This window comes from Aquila chrysaetos, chromosome 10, assembly GCF_900496995.4.
Source record: "Aquila chrysaetos chrysaetos chromosome 10, bAquChr1.4, whole genome shotgun sequence".
Classification (NCBI taxonomy): domain Eukaryota; kingdom Metazoa; phylum Chordata; class Aves; order Accipitriformes; family Accipitridae; genus Aquila; species Aquila chrysaetos.
The window spans coordinates 2,478,448-2,505,867 of NC_044013.1; the positions used below are offsets into that span (position 1 = coordinate 2,478,448).

Here is a 27,420-nt window from a genome sequence, read left to right on the forward strand (position 1 = left end):
CATAGCGAAGAATCATCCTTTACTCTGTGAATTTTTGTATCTGGAATTTATTTTTTCTCTCCCAAATGTTACTGCCTTTTTTTGCTCAGTGGACTAGGGGAATGTTTAACTCTGGGCCGTCCTTTTCCTTTCCTAAGCTTTTCCTTCCTCTTCCTACCTCTTTCCCCCAAAAGAAAGTAACTCAGGTAGAAGGTGCCATTTAAACATTTCCATTGAAATTATTGAATTATTCTAAGAAATAATTTTCTCTCCAAGACTAAATATCAGATAAGACAAGAATTGCATCCAATTATGCCATTTTCCAGAGCTCAGCTGCAGTTTGGGAGGTGTGGGTCTTTGGTGAAACGTTAGTTGACAACAAGATGTCGAAGCTGGTAATGTACAGCCTTTTCTGAGATGGAAGCAAATCTTTGCAATATTTAATAGCACCCACTGCAATGAGTCAGGAGCCACGGAAGCAATTTAAGCCAATTAATCCTTAGTGTTAAAACATATTTCAGTTGAATTTTTTATCAGACGTGTGTGTGGGAAACAGTGTGTGAGAAAGAAAGAAATTAGAAATGCACTAAATAATAAATGGATGTACCTGCCAAGATCTGCTTATTAAGTCTTCTTTATTATTATTATTATTATAAATATTTAGTGCCAGATCCTCAGCTGGAGTAAATTTGCTTAGCTCTATTGAAGTCAGTGGAATTGTGCCAGCTTGAATTCGCTAAGGATCTGGCCCTTAATTTCGCAGTCGGAAAACAAGAATATTTTGGGAGGAGAATGATGGGGGCTGTGAGAAGTTTGCTAATGATAACACCGTTTTCATAGTAATAACAGAAAAAAATGTAAATTACTATTCTTTTGACTTTCATAATGAAATTCAAGGAACTACTTGATGTTATTTCATTAGATGTAAATTACTTTTCCTTAAAGTATCTAAATGTTAAAACCCTTGCATGTATTAAGGGATACTGCATAGAGACTGTAGGGTTTTTATTTAATTTCTGTGAATGCCAGTCTCTTGTACCAGCATTTCTGCCATTCTTACCTTAAAAATGCTATAATGGCCATAGCGCGCTCATTTTAACGAGAGAAGCGACAATAAATATATTTGATTTTGGAAATGTGTTTCACACACTGCGCTGACTGTCCACCATGAGCAAAGCATGCTGTAATTTAATATGGCATCGTATTAAAATCCAATGTGTCATCTCATTTGGCTACATTTTAGAAACATATCAACAAACCAGATAGGGAAGCTAGCTAATTCTGTAATTGCTTAAAAAACCCCAACCCAACAACTTGTTATTTCCATAGTAAAGGAAATGCACATCATTCTTCAACACCATAAAATACTGTGCTAGCCCATCTAGAGTGTACACATTTATGTTTAAATACCTATATTTCTGAAATAATAGCTTTTTAAGCGGACTATCTTGGAGGACTAAAAATAACATCACAAAACATGTTTGTTATATTCCTAATTGTTTTGACCATAGAATTAATTTTCAAGTCAAAGGGGGGCACCGCTTTTTCATCATTCCCGCTTCAGAATATTCAGCATGTCACAGATGTTCATGAATAATGTCCATTTAAAACTGTTGGCAGCGCGCGCCGGCGAGTTGGCGAGATGAATTAAATGTTGGGGGGATCTGACAGGCAGCACGCTGCTTTGTGATCATTCCAAAGTTCTAATAATCTCCCTCACCTTCCCTGCCTGCCGCTAATGAAAGAGAATAGGTGATTGCACCTCGGGCTATGTTCTGCGCCTAATGACTCCTCCAAAGGCAGATTTATGAAGAAAAAATTAACTTTGAATGAGGATTGAATTGGCCCTGACAGTCTGATAGACTGTGACACAGATTCTGTGGCAAAACAGACGTAGCCCTAATTGATTATCAATATTTTAAGCAAAGTGATGAAAATAAGCATTAAGTGATGAGAAAGGCAGTCTTAATACAGTAGGCAGTAACCGGGATATGGAAAGTCTTTGGGGAGGTCGGCCCCGCTTGCTGGTACTGAATTTTATCTGTCAGTTCTTACCTTTTGCTTCCCAACACCCCTTGTCCCTTTTCAGGGTATTTTTTCCTTACAGATTTCTGACCGGCATGTTAATATTCTGGACAAGGATGTACATGCTCCTCTCTCTCTGGAGAAGTTTGTTTAATATTTAACCCGTTTTGACTTAAGAATAACTTCTGCTATTTTGCGGTATGCAGGTTTACATGATTTTGGATATTCTCTCTTTTCTGCTGTACTTTCTCATCGCCCTCTGTCATTTATATCCAGCAGGCTAGCCACCAACTGCATTTTGAAAATGATAACAATTAAAAAAAGAAACTAGTGAAAAATCGCCTGGTTGGCATTAGAGGATTTATCTTCACAAATATATTGGTTTTACCCAACATTAGAACAAGAGGAAGAAAACATTTGGGTTTTTCTTGTGTTTTTTGAGGCGAGTCCCAGGCTACCAGCTATATCTTCTACCAAAAATACGTTTAATATCCTGGAAAACCCGCATGGCTGCTAGCAGACAGACGCTCACTAGCTGCGCCAAAGCAGGAGACGTTATACCAAAGTAAGAAAATAGTTCCCAAAATCACTAAGGGAAGGGGACTGAGCAGGAATGCTGCTAAAGGGGTGAAAAATAACAGCAGCACATCCCTACGCCGGCGGGAATGGGTGGGATAACTTCTCCCTGCCAAACGCAGTGCTGGGTGTTCTCCCCAGGGAGAGCGGAGAAGCTTAAAATAAACAGATTTGTGCTTACGGGCAATTTGTAACCGCGACCCACGGAGCGGGGAAGGGAGCGGCGAGCTCCGGCGCCCACCGTCACGCTCGGGCGTCTCCAATATCTGTAATTACAGTCAGTGGCATAATTAAATGATGCGTAATACTTCGGACAGCAATGGCAGGAACTCCTCGTGTTGGAGTGTCGTTAACGTAGTACTCGGCTGCCACGTAATTAGAGCAGACAGTGCTAAATGAAGCCATCATGGCAGGGTTAGGGGACCCTTATCCATGGAGGAACTAGACAAGGGGCCACCTGAATGTTTGTGCTCTTTAAATTGTGGGGAAATGTTATTTTAGCACGGGCTAAAAAGACCAAAATGTAGAAAAATGGCATAAATCTGGTACGATAAAAATGTGAATGGTGGTGTCGCTTCTGTATTTGAACCAACAGCTACCTGACTCTGCTCCTTCTGTTCCTGTCTAAGGAAATATCTGAGAAAGCAGTTGTTTTGAATTTGTGTTGGAATTTTTTGGATGTATAATAGATAACTTTACATGTTAGTATATGAATATTCAGCAGAGAGGATTTCCACAAGCCTTGATAAATTTAATATACTAGAGAAAAATAGCATGTAAATTAAATAGGGCCTTGTAAATTAATAATGGATTATACTTGTATTTTTATATGTGAGCTGACTGAATATTTTATAAGTGCAAAAATGTTTGTGTTTAAAAAAAAACGGTTAAGTCTTTCTGATTAGCATCGTGGATGGCTTGGCTACATTTTAGATGTAATGTCTGTATGTGTTTTTTGAGTTTGTCTGCTTTCTTTTCCCCAAATACATCTAGAAACATATAGCCTGTATTTTTAAGTTTAAGAGTTGGAAAGTCCACAATTATGTTGAATTTTTTTTTTTTCCAAACAACTTGCGGTTTGCAGTCGATGGGTGTTCTAACACTCCTCTTTTTTTTAATTTTACCAGTAAAACAAACTGCATCCCGGCGTGGGGCCGAGCCTCTTCCACGCTTCTCCCGCGGCCGTGGGAGAGGGCTGTGCTGCTGTGGCTCTTCCACGAGCCCGGGCCACGCTTTCTGAAATGCCCTTTGCACCCCCAAAACAGCACCTGCCCTATTTCTACCTTGAAATAATTCATATTCTTCTGATGCCTATTAATTAGCATCTTTGCTTGAAACTCCCTTGCCTCGGCACAGCACAAGGCCGGTCAGGATTAAAGCATCACTCCGACATGCCCATCCATTGGGGAATGGCTCTGGGTTTCCCAAACCCCGACCGCTTCCACCACCCCAGGGGTTTAGTCCTGCGCCCCGGGAGGGTGCGAGCGCCGGCGGTCACCGACGGAGCCGCTGAACCGCGGTGGAGCATCCGACTCCGGCGCCGCATCTTGGTCCCGAACAACCTTATTTACGTAGAGTGTAGGCACGGCTTTTACCAAAACTGAAGTGTAGCCATGCAGAGCGCAAGAGGGATTGTCATGCTCGGCAATACTCTCCAGCACGGCTCTTTTGAGGAAATAAAAGTAATTCAAATTACTTTAGAATATAAATACGTCAGACGGACTTTGGCTGGGAAGCTGTGCATGTTGCTCGCTGACCTCGTGCGGAAGAAGCACTTAACGAAGCAGAAGGCGGCTCGGCTTGTCCCGCTCACCGAGAGCAGTGCCGGGGGGGGGAGCCGGTCCCTGGGCAAGCCCAGCTGCCATCGGGGTTTTCCCTTTTTAGCGAGGGGCTGAGTCGTTCCTGTGCTCCCTCCAGAGAGGTCGGGGCACTCGGTACCCACACGCAGAGCCCACAGGGCTGTAACACCCGGTAACTTCTTAAGCAGTACCCGCAAGGAGCGAACAGGTCTGTGTTCACGTGTACAAAAATACTAACGCAGATGAACACTGCAGTTACCTGCAGGTGAGAAATTGATAGTGAAAGCCTGGGGAAAATCATAACGTCTCGCTGTATTGCAAAATGAATGAAGAGAAACTGCTGCGATTTTAAATTGAAGTTCATTTTTGCTGCTGTTAATTTTCCATTTTTTCTCATACTCAATAATTAAGAGAAAATAATATTATACATATGTTACAGGACTTTGTCTTGCCTCTGTGGCTTTGGAGTCATGTTTCTCATAGAACTAACTGTAGCAGTAATGATGATATCCATACATTGAGCCTTTACAAAAGCATTGAAAACCACTAGTTTTAGCGGCTCTCAAGCGGAGACAGGCTGATGCACATCGTTTATGCTTTTTAGAAGATGATTTATTTGTGAAGACCACTTGTTTTCTCTTTCTTTTTTTTTTTTTTTTCCTGGAAAAGCTTTTTTTTTTTTTTTGTTCTGTCAGATGTAGTCTCCAAAGAGATTGTTCCAACATTTCCTGTTAGCATAATGTCATGCAGTAAGACAGCATGTTTTAATACAGAATCTATTGATTTTTGCAGCGTGTTTTTGTACATCTTTGTGGTAAGCTAAAGGTGGCCGTTGGCTCCTAGTGCCACATGAACTGATTAGAAAGTTAAAAGTATTAGCAGGGCCGAGTGACCAGCAAAGAAAACGTATCGTTAGTACAATTAACCAGTTATAGTTTAACAGTATAGTTAAAACAGTACTTTTTGTCCAATGAGCAATGCGTTTTAAGATATTTCAGGGTGGGTTTTTTTTTATATCAGCATGTAGTATTAGGCAAAGAAAAAACTTGAAGGCATGTTTGCACACACTGTAATTTTAACCATTTAAACTATCTCCTAGATACAGACAGTTGTTAAGAGCAGTGATTTGAGGGATTCTGACAGAACTCTACTGCGAAACTTTGTGAAAATAGGGGTTGAAATACTTGGTTCTGAAAACATGGGGCTGCTCAGGCACCAGACTGCTTCTGCCTGCTCCTTCCCACGGGTGCATGATGCATCTCCTCAATAACACTCGTTTGTTTCTCGTAGTTACCGCTTGCATACAGGGCATTTTGGGACCTTAACTACCTTCACGTTGCTCTCTTGCTGTGCTCAAGGATGCAGCACAAGCAAGTGCGAGCGTATGTTACCGTTCTTCGTAGAGGGAAGATCTACTCCATTCCCAACGTCCATCCCATGCTGTGCTCGCCCACCACGTGAGCTGGTCGCCGTACCTGTTTGCTCATGGTGAAAGGTCATCCTGGGGCACCCCGCGCTGGGGGAGAGATGCTCCGGTACCACCCTGTGCTGGGTCCTTGTTGGTTTGGCTGAGCTTCAGGAGGTCAAAATAGCCACAGAACCCCGTCAAGGTTACCATCCTGGACAGTCTGCCACTTGAAATACCGTGTCGCCATTTAAAATACGCGTGTCACATTTCTGGGACAATACTGACCGTTTCCACACTACCGGTTCATCTAATAACGCATTTGTCTTTCTACCTTAGTGAAACGGACAGTGTAAAGTTGATGCAGTTGATTCTGTGATGATTTGAGGCATCCTGCCCATGCCGCAAGCTCCTGTGTTGGGGCATGACAGCAGCTGGCAGTTGGTTGAGTAAAACTCTGAAACTGGTGGTTCTGAAATTATTCAGGAAATACTGCATGCAGCAAATGGAGAGAAATCCAAGGGTTTTGTTAGGATTTAAGAGTTTGGTTGAAGTTGCATGTGTTGCACTTGGGAACTTGTTCAAATTATTAATATGTTAATTTGCATTTCACCAAATGTTGGTATTTTGTTTTTCCTTTGTGCAGTGTCATTAAGCTGGACATTTTAAAATCATTTAACTCATTTTTGTTGTATAAGCATGATCATTTCAATTTTGAAAAGGCGTATACAAAGTACTTTTGCTCCTGTTCATAAAGGTTGTTTTTCGCTCCACCTTGAAAATTGTCAGGCTCATCCTTTTTCTTTAATCATAGTACCAAGAGCTTTTGATTAGAGAAATTTTTGTCAGGCTTCAGTGCACTTGTCATCTGTGGGGATGACCCTAATCTTAGTTGGCTGAACAAGTCGCGTCTTCAAAGCTGTGTAGGGTGTGGTGGAACTTGGTATTAGACAACAAAATTGTAATTGAACCTCAGGTTTTTCTGGGGCTTCCCTGATGCTTGCTGGGCACCCGGGAGTCTCCTATGCTCTGTCACTACAACGAGGTGCTGCACCACGTAGGGTATTTTCATTTTCTCATTATCAATTATCATCAATGTGACTATTTGCCTAACTATTTATGCAAACTATGAGGTTAAATAGTTACGAGGGAAGTGTGGTTGATTTCAGTAGGCTTTGAATGAAGCACACCAATTAGATAATGCCTTGAGATGGTGGTTTGGAAGAGAGAAGGCACCTAGTAGTGTAACTGTTAAATGTCAAATACATGTCATACCATGTTGGTAAGGAAATCAGATCATCTTTAATGTTTTGAGCTTGAAATATTTTTCAAAACCTATGAGATTTTTCATTCTTTTTTTTCTATCCTTTCTTTCAGTTTCTTTTTCCTTTCCTGGTTTTTGTTTGTCGCTAAAAAATGATCAAGTTATAGAAGAGAAAACACGTCACACTATTTAGGAGGGACATAGATTATTAAATGCTGATAGTTTATTAAAATACTTCTATCAAGCTTCTGAAGTGAGAGGGTATTTCTTGGGAGACTTTCTTTTCTATAACAGAGTAACAATTTAGAGGGAAGAGGGCTCTGAATTAATTGAATTAGTTAAGAAAGAATTAAAGAGGAAAATCTAGGCAAGTATATATATAAAGTTTGGATGGGAAAGGGGACAGGAACTTCAAATTCTGTGTAAGTGAATGTTTGGTACATCAGCAAATAGAGTCTGCTTGAATTGCAGTGTGTCTGAGCGTAAACCTGAAGATTTCTGCAAAATATCAGTAACAGAAAGTGTGGGATAATTCATGGGATCTACAGATAAAGTTGGTAAAGCTATGCTGATTTACACCAGCTGGTATTGTGGCCCACTGTTTCTCTACAACTCCCAAATTGCTCTTCTTTGTTCTTATATTTAATTTCTGATGTCGTATTCCATCTCCAAAATTTTACAGTTAGCCTATAGATAATATCAAGGAGACATAGAAACACCTACCCTCTCCCTTTCCTAAACTGGAAAGTATACAAAACCATCCTTCTCTTGCCTCTTCTCTCCCCACTTTTTAGCATAAGCCAAAGATCAGCTGGCATTGCAGGTCTGCATTGAACGGGCTAAAGCAAGGCAAAGGAGCGGACCTGGTTCATCCCTCCGATCGTGGCCCCGGGGAGTTACCTACCATTCATTGATCCGCAGTTGTTGGTCCGTACGTAATAATTGCTCCTCAACAGGAACCAAAGTTGCAGGTCTGGCAGGCAACCTGCATTTCCATTAGGGAGCTCTCCGCTCGGACTGTCAGCAGCCTCCACCGCTCCCCAAAATCCATGGCAATTCCGTTTGCTCCTTCAGAAAGGGCTGCGACACCGGCTGGGTTTGCCACCTCGGGCTTGAGCCGCTTCTAGTTACGTGGTTATCAGGTTTGGAAAGCAGGTGAAATGAAGCTGATGAAAGAGCTAGACTGAGTTTCAGAACACATTAGCATATTCAGATTTAGGATATTAGTGCATATGAAAACATGAAAGGTGTTTTGGTTTTAGTTTGGGTTTTTTTTAATAACAGAGAAGGTACTTGATGTAGCTTAGTTTTAATTAAATGTTAGTGTCTTTGTTGTAACTTAGCAATATGGTTCCACTTCTGCATTGCGTTTATTTGTCTGAGTAACATGTCCATACTTTTTGCTCATAGTTTATTCTCACTGCAGACATAGGATTTATTTCTTCTTCCTTTGTGCTGCATCCAGCACAATATGCTGCTGATCCCAGCCAGGGTGGAACAAGCACTTCTATTGGGTGCACCTGGAAATTACTAAAATGCTCTTTCCTCCTATTATACTTGTATTAGTAGTCCGCTAGCCACTAGCAAATATCTGCATTTCACGACTTTATTATTTTAGTATAGGTAAACATCTCAAACATCTTCCGTGTGTCATTTTCCCATCCTTCAGAGAAAAAAAAAAAAATCAATCAATAGAATTGTAATTTTATCTGGGGTTGGATGAGCTCTTAAATGCTGCAGGCTCGAGCACCTCTTTATTTATTTATTTTATATTTTAGAAAGCTTTGTAAGCAGTCAGGCTTTTGTCATGCTAGCTCTTTATCCATGCAGGAAGCCCAGTTTCAGTAGCAATCTCAGCTCTCTGACTACCTGGATCAATTAAAACCAGACTTTTGCTGAAGTGACTTCTTTGATCTGCTGGGGGTGATAAGCAGCTGTCTGTCCTCCTCCGGCTTAAGGAAAGTGCATTGCAGGAGAACTGAGTTCTCTTCCAAATATCAGGTCTTTTAAATGCTTTTAAGTGTACGTGGCCAGCATGGGCTGTCTGTGGTCTTGCACACCCTAAAATATGGGGTAAGGGCACAGTGGTCCACAGAACAGAGAGGGGGTGTTATGCTTTAGAGTAAGTTGTAAGGATCTTTTAATGTTGTTTAATTGCAACTTGATTTGATCAAAATAAATCTCATTTTTTAATGATGCTTTGCCAGTGAATAATGACAGAAAATTTAAAATATTTGAAGAGAATTGTTAGCATTAAATTCTTAAAGCAGCACATGGCTTCAGTGACGTCTGTTGGTCGTAATGGACGGTGCCCTATAACCTCAGAGACTTACTGCTCTGTAGATTTATGGGGTAAGTTAAATTGTTGTTAATGAGCAATTTTGTGTAGAGAATAGTCCTTGCGATATTTCCTAAATTGCTACATTGTCCATATAATTAACCAGGACTTGAAAGGACAGCTCTGTTTCAGCTAGCGGAAGTTTTAACTATAGTTACAAGGGTTGGACATTAGCAATTTAAAGTTAACAAATACAAAATAGAAATCTAGTCACAGACCAGCAGCATCTTTCAGGTGTGTTTTGATATTTTTTGCCTTGGATAACCATTGAGATAACCAATGAATTGTTCCTGTGCAGCAACAAATCGGTGAGGAAGAACAAAGTAGCATAGTGGAATAGATAAATCAAATTTAGGCATGGTAGTTTATTGAATCTAAATTGTGCCCAGTTGGCCCAAGAGCTATATAAGCAATCCATCTTGTGTTGATAATGGAGGTTCTTGAAATCCACCTGATGTTTGCATTATTAAATTTCAGCCTAATGAGCTCTGCTAATACATATTGAAGACAGTTGTAAGGAGTAGAATGTGAATCTGAGCGGGATAATTTGAAAGAAACATAAGCTGAGCATTTTACATGACTCAAGGGGTATATCTACAATTACACATATAACCAAAATTGAATTTAAATGGAATTTCTATTATCCTTGTCCTTTTACCAAGGAGAATAAAGTGTAAATGAAGTAAAAGTCTTTAGAGTTACTAGCAGTTTGTTTTTATTATCTAATTTAATAGATTCTTGTAATAATCTTCACTGGCAGAAAAGTTTTAATATTTCATGACTTTAAATGTAGTCTAAATATGTATAAAAGCATGTAAATGGAAACAGATGTCTATATAATTACTTCTATCATTTTGTAACACCACTGTTTAAGTTGTATATTTTAAGAAGGTGTAGCTACTGGCTGCAAAAAGACACCAGAGTCGGAAAGACCCCTTCACACCCTACTCCTGAACTGAATTTTGTTTTCATAAATTATCAGTTGATTCAGTGGGTGGTAGGATGAAGTATTTGCAAACTGAATATGCATTTGCTATTTGTGCCACAGTTTACAGTGATTTTATTACATAAGAAGGCCTGGTTTAAATTCTAAATTCTGTTTCTTTTTGGTTCTTTTCCTTTTGACATGGTGATACTTTTTAAAACTTAATATTTCATCAAGTATAATGCTATTAGAGACTTTTTCTCACTTAGTTCACTCATCAGGCAGTGAGATGGCAATAAAAGAGAATGGCTCCTTTGAGACATTAATGCTTTGGAATAAATGATGTGCTAGAACAGAAATTTAATTAATTTACAGAGTATATTGATAGTCCCTTGTTACTGTGCTGTATATTTTTAATCTTCTTTAACATCTGTAGTAAAGTGTTTGAAAACCCCTGCAGTTGAGCAACTAGTAGATAATTAAGTAATAAGGGAAGAGGTTTCTAGAGGGAAAAGATTCTTTTTAAAAAATACTGTCATAACATGAATAAAGTACTGCTGCTATGATTTGCAGTGAAGAGAAAATTGTGTACTACCTAATTTAAGACTAAGTAATAGGTATTTGACTCCTATTTTAAACGCTATCTGCAACTCTGCATCCCTGAAAATAATTGTTTTGTTTCTGTTTTGTCCTCGAAAGAGGTCTTATGGATTACTCACTATGGTAGCAAATCTTCTTTTTTTAAATGCAGTGCATTTGTTTTTTTATAGTTCGGTTTGGGGCCAAGTAGGGTGGGGAGATTTGTGTTTAAGAAAAAAACCTCTTAAAAGTTTTACTTAACATGAATGCAGAGATTTGTATTGAACTAATATTGCATGCAAAAATTACCCTCCATAATACCGTTTATGCTGTTGTCTTAACTGTAGTAATATCTTTAAAGAAAATACATTAAGAACCAAATTCTGTTCCTTCATGCACATCGACTTCATTGTGGGACTTACAAAAAGGAATCTGAAATTGGGTTTAAACCCCAGGAAATGTTGTTTGGCAAGAGAAGTTAGCTAATTATAACACTTGTTGTATTTCTTTTCTTTTTAGCTAAAGCAGATGAAGCATTAAAGGCTAAAGAGAGAAGTGAAGAAGAAGCGAAGAAAAGAAAGGAAGAAGGTAATGCATGTTTTTAATTCAGTAACAAACTAAAATCCAGTAAGTCAGAAACTATTACTTTTAAGGGACCAAGACCCAGTGGGGCTGTGTGATTTTCTTACAAGGGCACCCGAAACTGAGATGGTCAGTCTGCCGCTCCTTTGGTTCACCACCGCTGTCTGCTTATGACCTGTAAGATTAACAAGAACTGCTAAATGCACCAGAAATTTCAACCAGATCACAAAAAATATTTTAGCTGCCATTAAAGCAACCTAATTATTTGAGACAAAGTTATACGTTAAGACCTGACGACCAGCCACTACCACTGGTTTGTGTGCTGGCTATATTGCTTGATTAAAACAGTAAGTGCAGCAGTTAATTTTGTCTGTGTATTTAGTCTGTATGATGTCACGAAGTGAGCTAATCTGTTTCTCGATGACATTTGGTGCACTGAAAGCTGGCAGGATCTGAGCTGTTTTCCTTTGCAATACAGTAGGTGGAAAGTTAATGTGTAACGCCTGGATAATTAAAACAAATGTATTTTGGTTGTATGTCGGTGAGTAATGGGAAGAGACGTTTTCAACAGTGTGACGGAGCCAACGCAAACAATCGAAGGAGCCTCAAAGTTTCTCACTTCGGCTGTGATAGACATCCCTGTCTCAGAGAAAATATCTCAGTTGTTCAAATTAAAATGAATCATTTAACTCTGTGACATCTATTATTTTTTTCATTGGCTTAAACATAAAAAAATACAGCGAAGGTCTTCACTTCCTTGCAGTGGTTTTACTCTAGAAATACATGTTGTCACACATTGGTCACTGCAGTGAGCTTTCTCTTCAGCTTATTTGATTTAAATGATGATAGGTTTCAGGTTGTAACTGTTTGTTATTTAATACACTGAACAATCTCCGTGTAAATGTGTTCCTGATTCTCCCTGCCCTCTGCCCCTCGTCTACCTACCCAGGGTTGCATGGAAGTTCACTCAATATTTTATCCAGCCAATAAACAGGATCTAGATTTGAAGGTGATGTAATGTTCGAGGAGACCATGTATTTTTCAGAGCTGGCCTTTTGATGGATTCCTTTACTATGAAAATCAGTGTCGTGCCCAAATATCAATCATATTTTGGTTAGGGCCAGGACGTCATATATGGAGGAGAGTGATATGAAATAAAGCTGTTTAGGACAGCTTGAAATTTAAGGAGAAGTTAAGAGATTGAGATATTTTTAATTCCCAGCGTGATATGATAACAAAATTGTTAGGCTAAACCAAAACAGGAAAAGTCGTGCAAAAGGGAAGAGGTAGTTGGTTGCTCGAGTACATAGCAAATGGAAAAAACACCTAAAGGGGATGGTAGCAATGTTTACAATTTTACTATGCCAGCTCCTCCTGTCTTTCCAAAACATCATCTTTCTTTCCAATCTCTCTAGTCTTATTGGAAAGTCTCCTTGCGTCTGCCCTCTCTTTTCCTCCCTCTGAGCACACCAAGCTGAACTTCAAGATAAAGATAGGAACTTGAATTTTGCATCTGTCGTGCCTTCGTCTCTTCTCATCTCCTATACCATCCAGGTACCAGAGCCTGACTCTCCTTCCGCGCATGCCGTGTTTAACCCCACTACACTGCCTTCTGTTTAAGAATCCCACCAGTTTCCTGACGACAAGATTCCTCTTTATCCTGCTGTGACACCCTTATTTTCCAGGGATCCTTCCTAACGACCAGGCGGTCTCAAACAGCTAATCTCGGCTTGCATTTCTTTCCCTGAATTGCCATTCCATAACTTGGTCTGAGCTGCTGCAGTCCTTTAGGGCTCCAAAGGCTCTGAATTTTATGGAAGTCTTTTACATACTTATTTGATTTTTGGAACAGTTCATTAGCCAGATTTTTGGATTAGGAAAATACATCCTACCTGTTTCCATGTTGCCATCTCTGCTTCAGTACTGGCTTCAGGTGCTGTTTCTTTGGTTACAATCAAATTTCTCCAGTCTTCTTCCTTACCCATTTTTTCTTTAGCTGGAACTCCAGCCTCAGTAATTTCTGAAGGCAATTTAAATCTTATTTGCACTTCAGATGCAAACAAGCTTCTTAATTTTCTCATTCACACATGAGGATTTAAAGTATACTTTGCAGGTCTGATTCAGCTGGTTGCTGTCCTACAGGATTTATATGTTTTTACATGATTTCCCACCCCCTGTTTGTTTCTAGATTTAGATGTCTTTAATAAGCTCCAAACTGTGGGACTTACAGTGAAGTATGCTAAGTATGTATTTCAAAACTCTAATGTAATCTTTATTAAAAATTCATGTGATTGATTCCCTTCATCTGGTTTTGGTTTTGGTTGGGGTTTTTTTTCCTGAAATAGTCGAAAAAATTTGTTTCGCATTATCAGGTAAATCCAAAGCAACTAGCATGTACTGAGTGCTTAAAAAAAACAATCCAGAAATCCCCGAATTCACACATCTAACAGTGGATGAAATTGCTACCTCTGGTCCTTCGGTTTCATCCTGTTCTAGCACACTTTTACTGGCTTTATGAGATAATGCTTCATTCAGTGCTAACCACTGTCCACCCATTAGGCTCAGCTTCAGAGGACTGGTTAATTTGGCAGTCAACTTTCACTTATACCGAGTTCCTGGTAATTATAGTCTGTCTTTGTTACTGACGAAGTTGTTGCTGCTGGCCCTGCACAGTTTTAGGAATAACGTGTGGGTCTTACTGAGTATCTTGTACCCGAAGCCCCTGCTGTGCTTGACAAAAATGGAAAATACCATGTAATTATCTTTGAAAAATTTGAACTAATCAATTGCATTTCATTCTCTGTAAGAGGTTGGAGGTGTTCACATTTAATAAACTTTTAGTTTAGTTAATGATGTTTAAAAAACAGTGAAATGGATGCTAAGGTTTTTTTCACTTCAAAGAGTGTTGGGCAATCGTTACATCTGAAGGAAGCACTTTCTTTTATGTTAATTTTCTAATTATATTATCTGGGGTAGGCTACGAGAACTTATTATGACAGACACATTGACGGTCCTACATCCTATCTAAATGGGATGGATCCAGGAGTATCCCCCAAAACGAGTATTGCCACCGCTGCACCGGCAGATTCGCCCAGAGCCTCACGGTCCTGCTGCCTGGGGGGGGTTGTTATAGATTAAACCTACCTTGGGAGCCATTCAGGAGTGTCTCAAGTAAAAGTTGATAACACAGGTTCACGGACAACGACAACCTCAGAGTGTTTATTCGTACTGCTTGTCCTGCAAGCGGAGCGGTGCGCTGCAGGTGGCTCAATGCCTTTCAAGCCTATCGGATTTACTTAAGCTACCTCAGGAGTGTGTTAAGCTCTCAGCATAGCTCTTGAAATAGACCATTGGGTATGAAAGAGGTCTTTTGGTGTGTAGGATGGGGATCCAGGAAACTTTAAAAAAAAAAAAAAAAAAAAAAAAGTCCCAATTTTGGAATGACAGTGCTTCAGAGCTGTGGTGCCCTGATGCAGCTGAGCGCGATGAGTCCTCAAATACTTTGCAACGTATCTAATATAGTGTCCAGAACACTTGCAAAATAAAATATACTTCCTCTAATTTGTCTTGTGGATACGGTAAGCAGAGAGGGTTTATATAAATATAATAAGATTGGGACATGATTTAGAAACCCATTTATGATGACTTTCCATAGGGAGCAGACACCAAAGTGCCATCTGTGCCTTTAAGAAGATTCCCTTGTACTAAAAAGGCATCACAACATACATTTTATATATATATAAAAATAAAACCATGTAAAAATCTGTAACCCCATGAATTATCTACCCTAGCAAAATGAAAAAAACAATGCCTGTATGTTCCCACTACTCTACTCTCCTAGCATTTAGTGGCTCACTAATGTTAATTCCCTCTTTTCTTAATAGCGAAGGGCCGCTCATAAGATCAGGGCTCTGAATACGGTTGTTTCGCCCTCTTCTGTAATACAGCTTCCATCTGCTGTGCATAGTCTTTCACTAGCTTTCTAGGAGGATTAGGTGGAGCAAGATTATATGAGTATCATCTTAGTAAAGGAGTTAGAAATCTAGGAACTTAGATTAATAAACTGTTTTTCTGTTCCCTTGTGGTTGTGTTCTTGCGGGAGAAGAAGTCTCTGTCTTGTGATGGCTCCAGATGGCTCAGAGTTCAGGTGGTCTCTTTTCTGACTTGTCTGCAAGATGGTACTCGAAATCTTTTTAATTCCCCTTCTGATCATTTAAATGAACTGCGAATGAGAGGAGCTTCTCTTTTCTGCCATAGTGCTTGGAAAGGACCGAGGTAGAAGTTCCTTCAGATTTTTTTGCTTCTCCTCCTAACTTCTTCCTAAGTAGTCATTCTACTTGTCCACCAAGGTGGTTGTTGCTCCGAGAGTGGCTGGCCATCAGGCTGCTGGTCCAAGGTGGGGAGCATCACTTGGGGTTTTTTTTATATCTTTCCTTCGCTTATTAAACTGTGTTTATCTCAACCCACAATTTTTTTTTTTTTTTTTTTTTTTTTTTTTTTTTTTTCATTTTCTCTGCCTGTTCTGTCCCCCGTCACACTGGGGAAGTGAGTGAGAACTGTGTGGGTGCTTATCTGCTGTCCGGGGTCAACCCACAGCAAATCTTCACCTCTCCGTCATCTGGCTGTGCTGCTGCGCTTTATGCTTCGCTCACCGCACAGAGGATGCGTTCAAAAAGGCCAGCGAGATGTGACATACGATCGTGTAACCGTCCATCGGGGACTGATCGGGGGTTGATTGTGAGATGAGAATTTGTAACTAGGAGAAGACAGTCACCTAAGCCTGTTGCATTAGATGACCCACATATTAAACTGCGTTTCTCTTACGGTGTGTGAATTACCGTGGTGCTGTATTCAGAATGTAACGTTTCAGGGATATATGTGGAAATATATTTTATGTAATAGTGATAAGGATGGTATTTTAGTAGATGCCTAGTGCTTCTGGTCTGGGGATCTCTACCAAGTCTCTCAAAATTAAGTTGCGAGCTCTGCTGAGTTAAAGCTTTGTGCATCCTTCACGACTTCATACAGGACTAATTTCCCTCGGCAGAATTGCATTATACCCGCTGACCCAGACGCAGTCAGCATCACGACTGAATTGATGTTATTCACCTAGAGATGGAGACAGCTGAAAAAATAAAGCATCCTTCCCAGGTTCCAGCCATCCCGATTCAGCTCTCAGTCTGTGCGGTGAAGTCTCTTTGGAACTGGAAAAACTACTTTGTAAAATATCATAAGTTTATCTTAAAATACCTCAAGTTGGCTATTCTATCTTTGAGAAAAGCCTTTTTTAAAGCCCTCAGCTCTCACTGCTTCAAAGGCAATTTTGAAAATTTTGAGTTAGTGGAATAGTATCTATCAGCAAGGAAAATTTAAAACAGTTTTCCGAGTGGTAGGAAGTATTTCATTAACATCCCCGCAATGATAATTTAGGACTTACCTACAAAAGGTAACTCAGGAAAATGACCCTTCTTCGAATCCATGTCTGTAGTGAATTTCTTTCAAAATCAAAATGTTCTACTCATTTAATTTGTTTTTCTTTGGGACTATGGGATGCTAAGAGGAATTAATTTGCGCTCCAAGTTAATCCTACTCGGAGAAGGTATGTACGAGACCGAAGAAGAAGAGGCGAGTGGACAAGCGGGATAGCCTGGGCGTGCGTTGTCGGAGAGGGGAAGGGAAAGGGGTACGTGCGGTTCTGGATGAAAAAGGGAGCAAAACAGCCAGATGTGCCCCCACGACACCCCGGTACCCAGTTTTTGGAGCCGGCCAGCTGTGCTGGGCACACGGGGGAGCGTTTCCACCCGCCACGTTTAAAACCGCGATGGGAGATTTGCTGTAGGAATTGGAGAGACAGGCTCACAGCTGGGGGCTGCGGGGCCCCGGAGCCTCGTCGGGGTGAGGTGATTGTGTCTCCGCTTGCACAAATTTGCAGCGTATGTTTTGAAAAATACGTCTGTGTTTTTTTCATTACGTCCCATTGTGAGTGGCTCATATGCTAGCAATTGCTTTGCCTGCAGTGATTATAAAGGGCGACTATGGAAAGGCGAGGGGGGAAAAAAAGGGTTGGTTACTGAATTGGAAACAATGGTAATTTACAGCGAAAGCAGGAGGAAAACTTCTTTTCAATTTATTAATAAGCACCATAAAAACTATCCTGTGGTGTCTTTGAAAAAGTTGTAAGGATGTTACACTGCTCTAAAATGAATAGAAAATGTTTCCTGAAGAGATGCTTCTTAAATAAAATTCGTCAATTTGTCTGAGGAGTTAGCTACCAATTAAGAATAAAATAGTTTATTTTCACTGGAAAATAAATGGCCTTATTAAATTGCATATCGAGTGTTTAAGCGTACCAAGTCCATGCAAGATATCCAGAGAAATTGCACAATGGCAAACGCCAGTTCTGTGTAGTTTTAGGTCCCTTATGTACTTACAAACAAGACATTTATCCTTCTTGCATTCACCATGGTGCCTGTGCTAGAGTGTGTTCCCTTTCCCGTCTCAGCCACGCGGGTTCCGTCTGCTGGGTACCGCTGACATCTTTTGCTTGCAAAAAGAGCTTTTCGCAATTTGTCTTGCTTCTCACTTCCTCCTACAGCTTCTGTAGCCAATTTTGAACCCTCTTTGTTTTGCTCTCTTGTAATTCACAGCTTACCTATAGCTGCGTGGAGGTGTGACTCCGGTGGACAGCGATGCACTTCCCTTTTCTCCTCTTCCCAGCGCTCCCATGCATTGTACAAAAATTGTTGCAATTATTTCACACACTTTAGACTGATTTAGGTTTTGTCTTCTTTTCTATGTTTGGTTATGTAGAGAACAATTTTGTATATTTTTGATCACTAAAGTCTCACTGGATTAGCTTCTACTGCATAAGGGGGGGGGGGGGTTGGAAGTAAAAAATCAATTCTGTTTGATTTTTTTTTTTTTTTAATTCACGCAACTATTTTATTATGTGCATAATTGTACCTAGTGATTCCCTGCCTGCTCCCCCAAGCCCTTCTGGTTGAAATGTTAATAATGAAATTGTGTAAGTCCTGTAAGGAACGTCCAGTTACAAAAGTTGCCCTGGGTTTCGGCAGTTGTTGCCTGATGAATCTTATTCTGTCTGCTCATCTTCAAACAAGAGTGGTTGCCTAAAGTATCTGTAGATTCATCAATAAATTGTTGTAAACCATTTTCAAAAGTAATTAAAAAAAATCAAATATTCTAAATTTTGAATTAAAAAAAAAAAATTGAATTCTCCACTGTTCACCATTTTATGGTTTTAAATATAACTCTCCAAAAGGAAATTTCTGAGCTTTCAGCCTGTGTAGGCAGCAAGCGCATGCGATGCTGTTGTAACCTTTGCTCAAGAAAAGTTGAGCTTCCTTGCTGCAGTAAGCAAAACCAACTGTGCAAATAAAGCAATTGTTCCTTAGCCCGTGAAAACTGGTTATTCACCCCCCACCCTATAGCGAGGGTGTCTTAACATTACTTTTATTGTAATTTTATTGCCAAATCAGGTGTGAGATTAGATGTTGGATGTTACATGTAATCTGCTCGGAAATCAAATTATTTGACCTCCAAGCCCACCGATGCCCCCTCCTGCTGGTTTGCTGTTAAATATGCAGCATTTTCCTGTCATGAATACAAATCGAGGACAAATTAGAATCTACAGACAGCTGACCTGAGCTCCAGATTAGAGACTGGGGGCTTGTGCTGTTTTAAATGTTTTAATTACCATAGTCCCTATAGCCAGTTGAAGGACACACAGCAAAATGATTTTTTTGTGACAAAAAAGCAAAGAAAGAAAGAGAAAGGCTCCCTCCGTCTCATTTGAATTTTTCAGTTTGATTACATTTGCACTTCCATTGGAGCTATGCTAATTTGCTGCATGAAATTAGGTCTATTAACAAAAAATGCACTACTTTTACAAGAGTATTTTCAATGGAGGGGGTTTTCTACTTTGTTTTGGTTTACTTGTTTCCATTCGGGACTGCCTGAAAAATGGCATCAAAATCTTAAGGGGATTTTACTGTCAAACTTGATTTTCGCTCCAGGCCCGGCAAGCCCAATTCCAAGTAGCTGAAATGGGTAATAGCAAGAGTTGGAATAAAGCACGCGATGATGTGCTGCGAGAGGAAAATTCAGATGTGTTGGACTGCATTGCTGCGAGATTTGGGGATCGTTTCTCTTAGTATACCGTGCATAATAATATTTTCAAGTTTTCAATTTAAAACACACCTTGTCGTGACGCACGCGTCCCGCGGCTGCGCGGGGAGGAGGAGGAGGAGGACCTGGGGATGCTGCTGCACGGGCGGCACTCGCAGCAGCGTGCTGTCCGCGATGGAGACGCACGTACGGAAGGGTTTGCAGCGGGTAACGAGGAGAAGAAGTTTTTCAGAACGCAACTAAATACGGCTTGTTCTTTTGAAACCAATCAATAGGTAAATCGATGCGACGGTGGTGCTCGCGCTAGGGCGGGTATTGTCCTGATGCCTTTATCCTGGAATTTGCATTTTCTGTTCCTCGTGTGTGTTGGCCCAGTGTTGAATTGATTAGTTATGCCTACCCAGTAAGCAGTGAAACATTTTTATATACTCTGGGGAAATAAATTTGGCAGAAAATCAGCATGAGTAGATTTAATTATCACTCTGAGACCTTTTCCTTTTCTGGCTTAGTGATCCTGAAACTCTGTGTGTTTCACTGAAATCTGTGTGGACGCTAAGCTTCGCTTCCCAATTTGTTCCTCCACGCAATGATAAGCCAAGCAATTACTGGTTTATTGATTTTTCATCATGGCAAATTTAAAGTTGATTTTTTCCTGAAAAGGCAGGGGTGATTAAGTGTTTCCCCTCGGTTTAGTACAAGAGAGCTATGTGGCAGAATCTAATATCCTGAGGTCAACCTCTGCAGGCAGATAATACGGTGTCTTGGCCACGTGTTAAGGAGAGAAATCAGGGCTACAAATGTGATAGGATATATGTGGAGACAGTTTAATTTGTTCCATTTATATGAACAAGTCATGTGGCACATGCTTGGAAAATATCATTTTGAATAGGCTTGGAAATGAAGCCCACGTGGGCAGGAGGAACGAGGGAATGCAAACAAGAGAGGCATTAAAGCATTTAGTGCTGGGAGACAATTGTCCTTTAAACAGAGAAATAAAACACATCTCGCGTGTGGTACTCACAGATTTTACCGAGACGGACGTGCTGCTTTAGGGACACCTCTGTTGGAGGTTTAGCCTGGCGTTAGCAAGGAGCTTGGGGTTTGTGTCTGAAGTGTTCTCGCCGCGCTCCGGGTAGGGAATGCGCCTAACCTCGTAGGGCAGGTTTTGGAATGTGCGGGTTAATAGGATTGAAATCAGAGCAGGAAAATAGTGCTTTGCACAACTGGTATAATGTATCACTGTAGCCTAAATGGACTTTCAAAACAATATATTTTATGGATTTAGTTAAATTAGCGTATATGTGCGCACAGCAGGTGGTTTTAAAGGGTGTTTTCTCCTGTCTTTCTATTTCATATCAAATAGATATGTAAGTCTAGTTTGAAGTATTTTAAAAAGAAAGGTAACTCGCAGGTACTTAAGGAGTCATTTTGATCAGTTTGGGAAGAATCTCAACATTTTCTCAACTATCTTCTGCCATTTAACTCAAAACCGTGAAGGGACAGCATCAGTAAGGGGTTGCGGTGAAGGAATGGTAAGAGAAAATAAAATGGTAAAGGTTTAACTAATTGATGAAAAATGCATGAAATGTAGTTTGTATAAGTGTGGTGGGCCCAAGTTGTAATATTTGAATCCAAATTTTCAGTGCCTCAAAGTCTAGATTTGGTTTGGCTAAAGTGTTATCATTAAACCAGTATAGATCCTTGTCCTGAGTCAACCCCATACATTGCATAGTCTCAGAGCAGCTTCTCGCAGTAGCATTATTAGAAATGCAGAAGAAATTCAGATAACTCCCTTTTTACTAAATAGTGTGAATAAAACGCTATTTTACCAAGCGAGACATTTTAATTAGATATTGAAGCATCAGAAGATTTGCTTCTACTCTGCCTTCTGCGTATGTGTGCTGCCTGGTATCTCACCAGCGTGATGCAATTAGTGCTGTCCTTTAAGCTCGTGCTGGCTTACTGAACTCTCAGTGGCAACAAACTGAGGTCAGAATTTCCTACCCCAAATCCTCCGTAGGTAGACGGAGCTGCGAGGAGCGCTCCTCTCTGCCTCCTACGCTGCCGAGCTTAATGAGCAGGATGAATTCATCCCAGTGCCTCGGCTAAAGCAGGTGCTTTGCGGATGTAAAACCTGCGTGGATTTTGAGAGATGGGGGGGTAGGTCACAAAAGAAAAGTTAGGATGTACAAGAAAGCCTGGAGGACTCGACTTTTAGAAGATCCCTTAATTATAAATTCTGCATGCGGCCCAAACTATAAGCTCTATTTTTTTATACTCATCTTTAACCTGTTGGTCAAGAGCTCTCACATGGAGAATCTAACCAGTAGTTTATCCATGCCAAAGCGGCTATTTTACTTAATGCTTCCTTTAGTGAAAGTTAAAAGACTGTACCTTGATGTAATTGATATTAAAAACACAGGTTGAATCCGCTACAAAAGGATTTGATTGCATGAGGTCAGGCCATGTAGCTGTAATAAGTTAAAGTGCTTCACTCAATGATACGGAAATATATTAGGATGCCCTTAAGTTCATTAGTTATTGCCTTAGGTCATAGTTTATGTTCAGTAAATTTTATTGAAGTTCATTGTTATGGCAATGACCTGAACTCAGTCTGTTAAGTCTCCAAATTATTTAGTACACATAATACATTTAGTATAGATAAATATATATAGATATTTTTTTTACTGTCTTATCAAAATTGTTATTTCAAATCTTTCCAATTTTGCCTTCATAATGGCAGATTTTAAGCAAAGTGTAAGTCTCTGCAGCTCCACCCTTCGTGTCCCTTGTGTGCAAATGTTGCTTCATTAGTCTGACACAAACACCTGGTGTTGCGCTTCCAGTCTCTGGAGGATGTTTCAGCATCTGGCACATACTGTGATCTTTTTTTATGTGTGTTTAATCTTTTTATTGACGTTTTATAATTAAAAGTAAGCAGAAACAAATCAAGGATAATATAAAAATGTGAAGTTTTGTGCAGTTGCAGTGGCATAGAGCAGCATATTAGGAAAAGCATCCAAATAATAATAAAAAATGTAAAGGATAATAAAATTGCGGTATGAAACGTGGCATCTTTACTGGCCACCCTCTGTGGCCGTATTCTCTCTCAACAGAGCGGACCATCAGAAAGGGGATCGATAGACCCCCATAGAGAATGGCTATTTGGGTAATCAATTCCAGGCTTTCTATTAAAGCTTCTGTAATTAATAATCACTTTTAAATGTGTTCCTTAAATTTTAGACTGCTTTGTGCCTGCCCATCATCTTCTGCCCCTGCGTATCTTGTACTTTTTACAGCGAGGGTGGTGAAACCCCGGCCCAGGTTGCCCAGATTGGTGGTGGATGCCCCATCCCTGGAAACATTCCAGGTCGGGTTGGACGGGGCTCTGAGCAACCTGAGCTAGTGGAAGATGTCCCTGCTCACGGCGGTGGGGTCGGACTGGATGACCGTGAAAGGTCCCTTCCAACCCAAACCGTTCTCTGATTCTATGATTTTCCCTCTAAGCCAGAGTCCGGGGATTCCGTGTGCCTCCCAGCAGCCATCGGCCGCGGGGAGCGGGATGCTCAGCTAACCGGGGGGATGAAGGACTCGGGGACTCTCCACCTCAGTTTGAGCGTGGGCACGTGGCCAGGGTGGCTTGGATTCGGAAGCCCCAATTCAGCTTGGTCTTAATGAGCACTTGACTTAAAAAAATGTATTTGTGTTTTCACAGCGCCAACAAAGTTCCCAAAAGAGTAAATAGGAAGGTCTATTGCAGCAACATATTGCTTTATTGGCAAAATTTGGCAGGGTAGGAAAAGAAAATGCTCCTGCTCTTAAAAAGGATGTTTTCTTGAATAATAATGTACTAATAATGTAGTGAAACACCACATTCTTCTCGGCATGGCCAGGGTTAAGTTTATTCATGTGTGGTTTTGTAACACTGGCCACATGATATTACAGTTTGTATTTTGTTCTGTGTACTGAGTTCAAAGGAATTGAAATGTTAATTACCTCCTTAATGTCCAATTCCAATTGCTGTACTGGGCACACGACTTTGACACCACTGTGAAGGGGCAGGGTGTTTCTGTAAGGTATTTCATCAGGAAGCACAGAGGCTGTGCTGTAAAAGTGTTTGAAAATCCCAACCTCCTTCAGTTTGTGCAGAAAGAAATGATTTAGGCAGAGAAAAAAACTTTGTACAGCTACTGTAATGCTCCTCTGAGCTAATGTGTAACCTGAAGCATTGAAAAAAATTACAGGGGGAATAAACAGAATAAATAAAGAGGGAAATTGCCTATGGATGTCTCTAGCAGAGCTGAGGTTTCAGTTCAGGCGTTTAAAAGGACAGAGCCAAGTCCCACTGGTAAAATCATGCTTGGCTTTTACATGAAGGACATCATATATGTTGTGTGATAGCATTTAAATCCAAAGTTGACATTAGTAAAGTTTCAAAACATCAGTGATCTGGTAAGGTAAAGATGTGGGAAATTATATCCCATTTGGCTACGGCAATATAATGGGCATCTTTCAGAAGGGGAGATGCCAGAAGGGGAAGAGCAGGGGGATGTGGTAAGGACACAAAGAAGGAAGGAGATTTTTGGCTGTTCAACATTGCTGACTTGCAAGGGTTACACAGTGCTTTGGGTAAAAATATCCCGTTATCAATAAATAGTCACTTCTTGGTAGCAGGGCTGGAACCAGTGGCAAAGTTATTGAGAAATGTGTTCAAGTTAAATATTTGTTAAATTCACAGCCTAACCCTAGGTAAGCACGCAGCCCTAGGCCAGCTGCCCTTAAAGTCCTAAAAAGCAGTATTTGTAGTTTTTAAAAATACTTTAAGCATAAACTGTAAAAAGAACAGTACGAGGGATTTAGGAAAAAACTGGGATGGATTGGTTTTGCCTATTATTAATTTAAGAGCATTTCAGTCAATTCTTGCTGAGGTGGGTAGGGTGGGCTGGCTGGGTGCTCGAGGGGCTGGGGTGTCCGTGGGGCTGGGGTGTCCGTGGGGCTGGGGTGTCCGTGGGGCTGGGGTGTCCGTGGGGCAGGGGTGTCCGTGGGGCTGGGATGTCCATGAGCTTCTCCAAGCTCTGCCCGAGGGGCAACGGGACGGGCAAGGGCCATGTCCACCCCAGGGCACCTCATGTGGCATCTCCGTCTGCTGACGGGCTGATCAAGCCTGATTATTTGCAATCGAGCAAAATTTGGAGCCAGTAGGAATGTTGCCACTGTGATTTAATTAGACAATGGTTATTAGGGGGGGTGTGCGTTAATCTAATGAAATCACCATTGGAACCTGACTGATTTATCACAAGCATCCCATGCTTGCGAGGACTGGGGTTTCTTGAAGGGTGGAATAAGCGGAGAGGAGGAAACTCATCTTGAAATATTACGTGTTGCAGAAATTAACTGAAGATGTTTGCTGAAGAAATCCTGTGCTTGTGCAGCTATTTTTTGCCCCATTCTTTTCTACGGTTGCCATTTGTATTGTGCTTTTCAAATTTTGTTTACTGGATTTCCAGCTGCGGGTTGTCTGTGTAAAATACGGTTTTGAAGATGAAGTTCTAAAGGGAATAAAGCAAATACAATAGACGGAGTGGCCGTTTGTCAGGAAACCTACACGAGCCATTAAATGCTGTTTTCCAGTTTAGGTGTTGTAAAAATGAGAAGTGTGCTAATATAGGGCTCTATTGATCAGGAAAGGTCCCTGGCATCTCCCACTAGGAAACATTATGTACTGCAGTGAGTTCCTTCGCGAGATGGCCAATCTGTCCTTAAAATGTCTTGGATGCCTTTTACCCACTTGCTGTCTGGGTTTATGTAAAAAATGTGAGCCAGAATGGAAGTTTCATGAGCAGAAAATAGGGTTGTGTTGATATGAAATGGCCTTTGACTGTAAAGGCTTGCTGTGATTCATGCATGCAGAAGATGGGCTCTTCCAGATATATTTTTAATGCATACTTGCACTCTGCAGAACTCAGTTTTTGAGGAAAACTTTAAAAAAATATTTCCTTTTATTAGATTTATTTAAATTAATAGGAAGTGATCAGCAAGATGTTCAACCTGCAAATCTCTCTCTCAGTTTAAAAAGTTTATCCTCGGTGATTACAGAAATGGCAAAGAAAATGGCAAGAAACCATGAATTTTTCATCATAAATGTGGTATATTTTAGTGTTCACCAGCATTGAATGGTGAATGTGGGACTGGGAATGTGTTTCCCAAATTTCCTGCCTTTGTTGGTGCCTGGGCACCTGGAGGGACAGGGCTCCTGATCCATAGGAGCCAGACTCGCTGGAAATGGGGTTCCTGGGGATGAAACTGGGCGCAGGCAGCTGAAAAACAAGGCGTAATTTGGGGAAATGCTGAAGTTTAGCAGGCTGTTCTTTAAACCCGCAATTCCTGAGATAATAGGTTTTCAAATAACACCATGGCCTCTTAAGAAAAAGATATAATTTACACGATTGCAGTTCAATGCTAGGAGAAGATGGAAACACAGTTATTGTGCACAGCTCCTCCATGTCGATCTTGCCTGGATTTGCTTTGAGCCAGCTGCACTTTGTGGAGTGAAGGGGTCCTGCCTGAAATATTGCCACTCTTGTTCAGTGTTATGAACATGCATACTTCACCTGGAAAGAAGAACATTTTATTTTAATCCTTCTGTTTGCATATGAATACTCTAAAATTAGGCTTTATTTCATGCGTTAGCTGAAAATCCATGGAACAGGGAAGCAATGCACAAAGCCTGCGGATGGTTACAGGGAAATTGTAAGGAAATTGAAGGAAAAGTAGATTAAAAATAATAACTTCCCTTATATCATCTGTGGAAAGGAAGGAAAGGAAGCAAGGAAAACCTTGCTTTGCCTCTATGTTAAAATACAAAGCAGCATTTGTCTCTTTTCCCATGCTTTTTATGAAGGGAAGAAATCAGATAAATTTTTTCCTGGAATGAAGCACTTTAGTACATGGGATCCTTTAAGGAGAGATACAACATCAAGAAGATGTGCATGAATATGAAAATAATTTTGAAGCTGGTATTTGAGTCATTTTATTTTAGAAAATACAGCAGATATAATTAAAGTTTTATTTTTACATCTGTAAAGATATCGAAGCAGGTAAAGTGTGAAGCAGGTTCTCCCTCCATAAGTAGATGGTGACGGTTCAAAGCTACAACCTCAACTAACAAAGTTATTTTCCCTTCCTGGGTATGTACCATAAGTCAGTGCATTTCATCAGCATCATGTTAAAAAATATTTGATTTCAAATCCTTTCAAAGACACGTTTTTAGATGAAAAATTGGCACCTTAGTTCTGTTTAGTTGCTGTCTTTGAAATGGTGTTTGAGGTGGGGCATGCTCATACAAGCCAATTGCAGAAGACCATCTAATAGTCAGTTTTTAACTACTTCTATTCTAAAAGTGAAAATACAGCTAAACTTACGGTCTCTTTCACAGGGAAATTTATGCCTTTTTTTACAAATTAAAAGTCTTGAAATTGTCTTCAAAATTTAAGACAGATGAAAAAACAAAATGGCTTCTGTACTTCATTAATGTTGTGTATTTTACTGTTGTCTTTATGGCATTTATTTGTGCTAAAGGATAAGTCTGAGACAAGCATCAGTTAAGGTAATGGGATTGTAAAGCAATCACGTAATTAGTTATCTGACTTCAATCATTTAAAAAAAAATTTATAGCTACATATTGAAAAGCTGTTTCTAAAACGGAAAATAAACAGTGGTGTGTGAAACGAGTGGGCAGCAAAAGGGACGGGAGTTCTCGTCTTGGAAAGTAAAAAGATCTGATTTTCAGTCCCCTCATAA

General features: G+C 40.3%; 1 protein-coding gene across 1 annotated transcript in view; it reads left to right on the forward strand.

Annotated features, from left to right (window-relative positions):
• Nucleotides 1-27,420, forward strand: part of RSRC1 (arginine and serine rich coiled-coil 1) — a 176,350-nt gene that overhangs the window by 130,289 nt on the left and 18,641 nt on the right. The window contains exon 8 of the mRNA XM_030028844.1: nt 11,410-11,478. Within this exon, the coding sequence (XP_029884704.1) occupies nt 11,410-11,478 (69 nt within the window). The remainder of the gene's footprint in view (nt 1-11,409; nt 11,479-27,420) is intronic.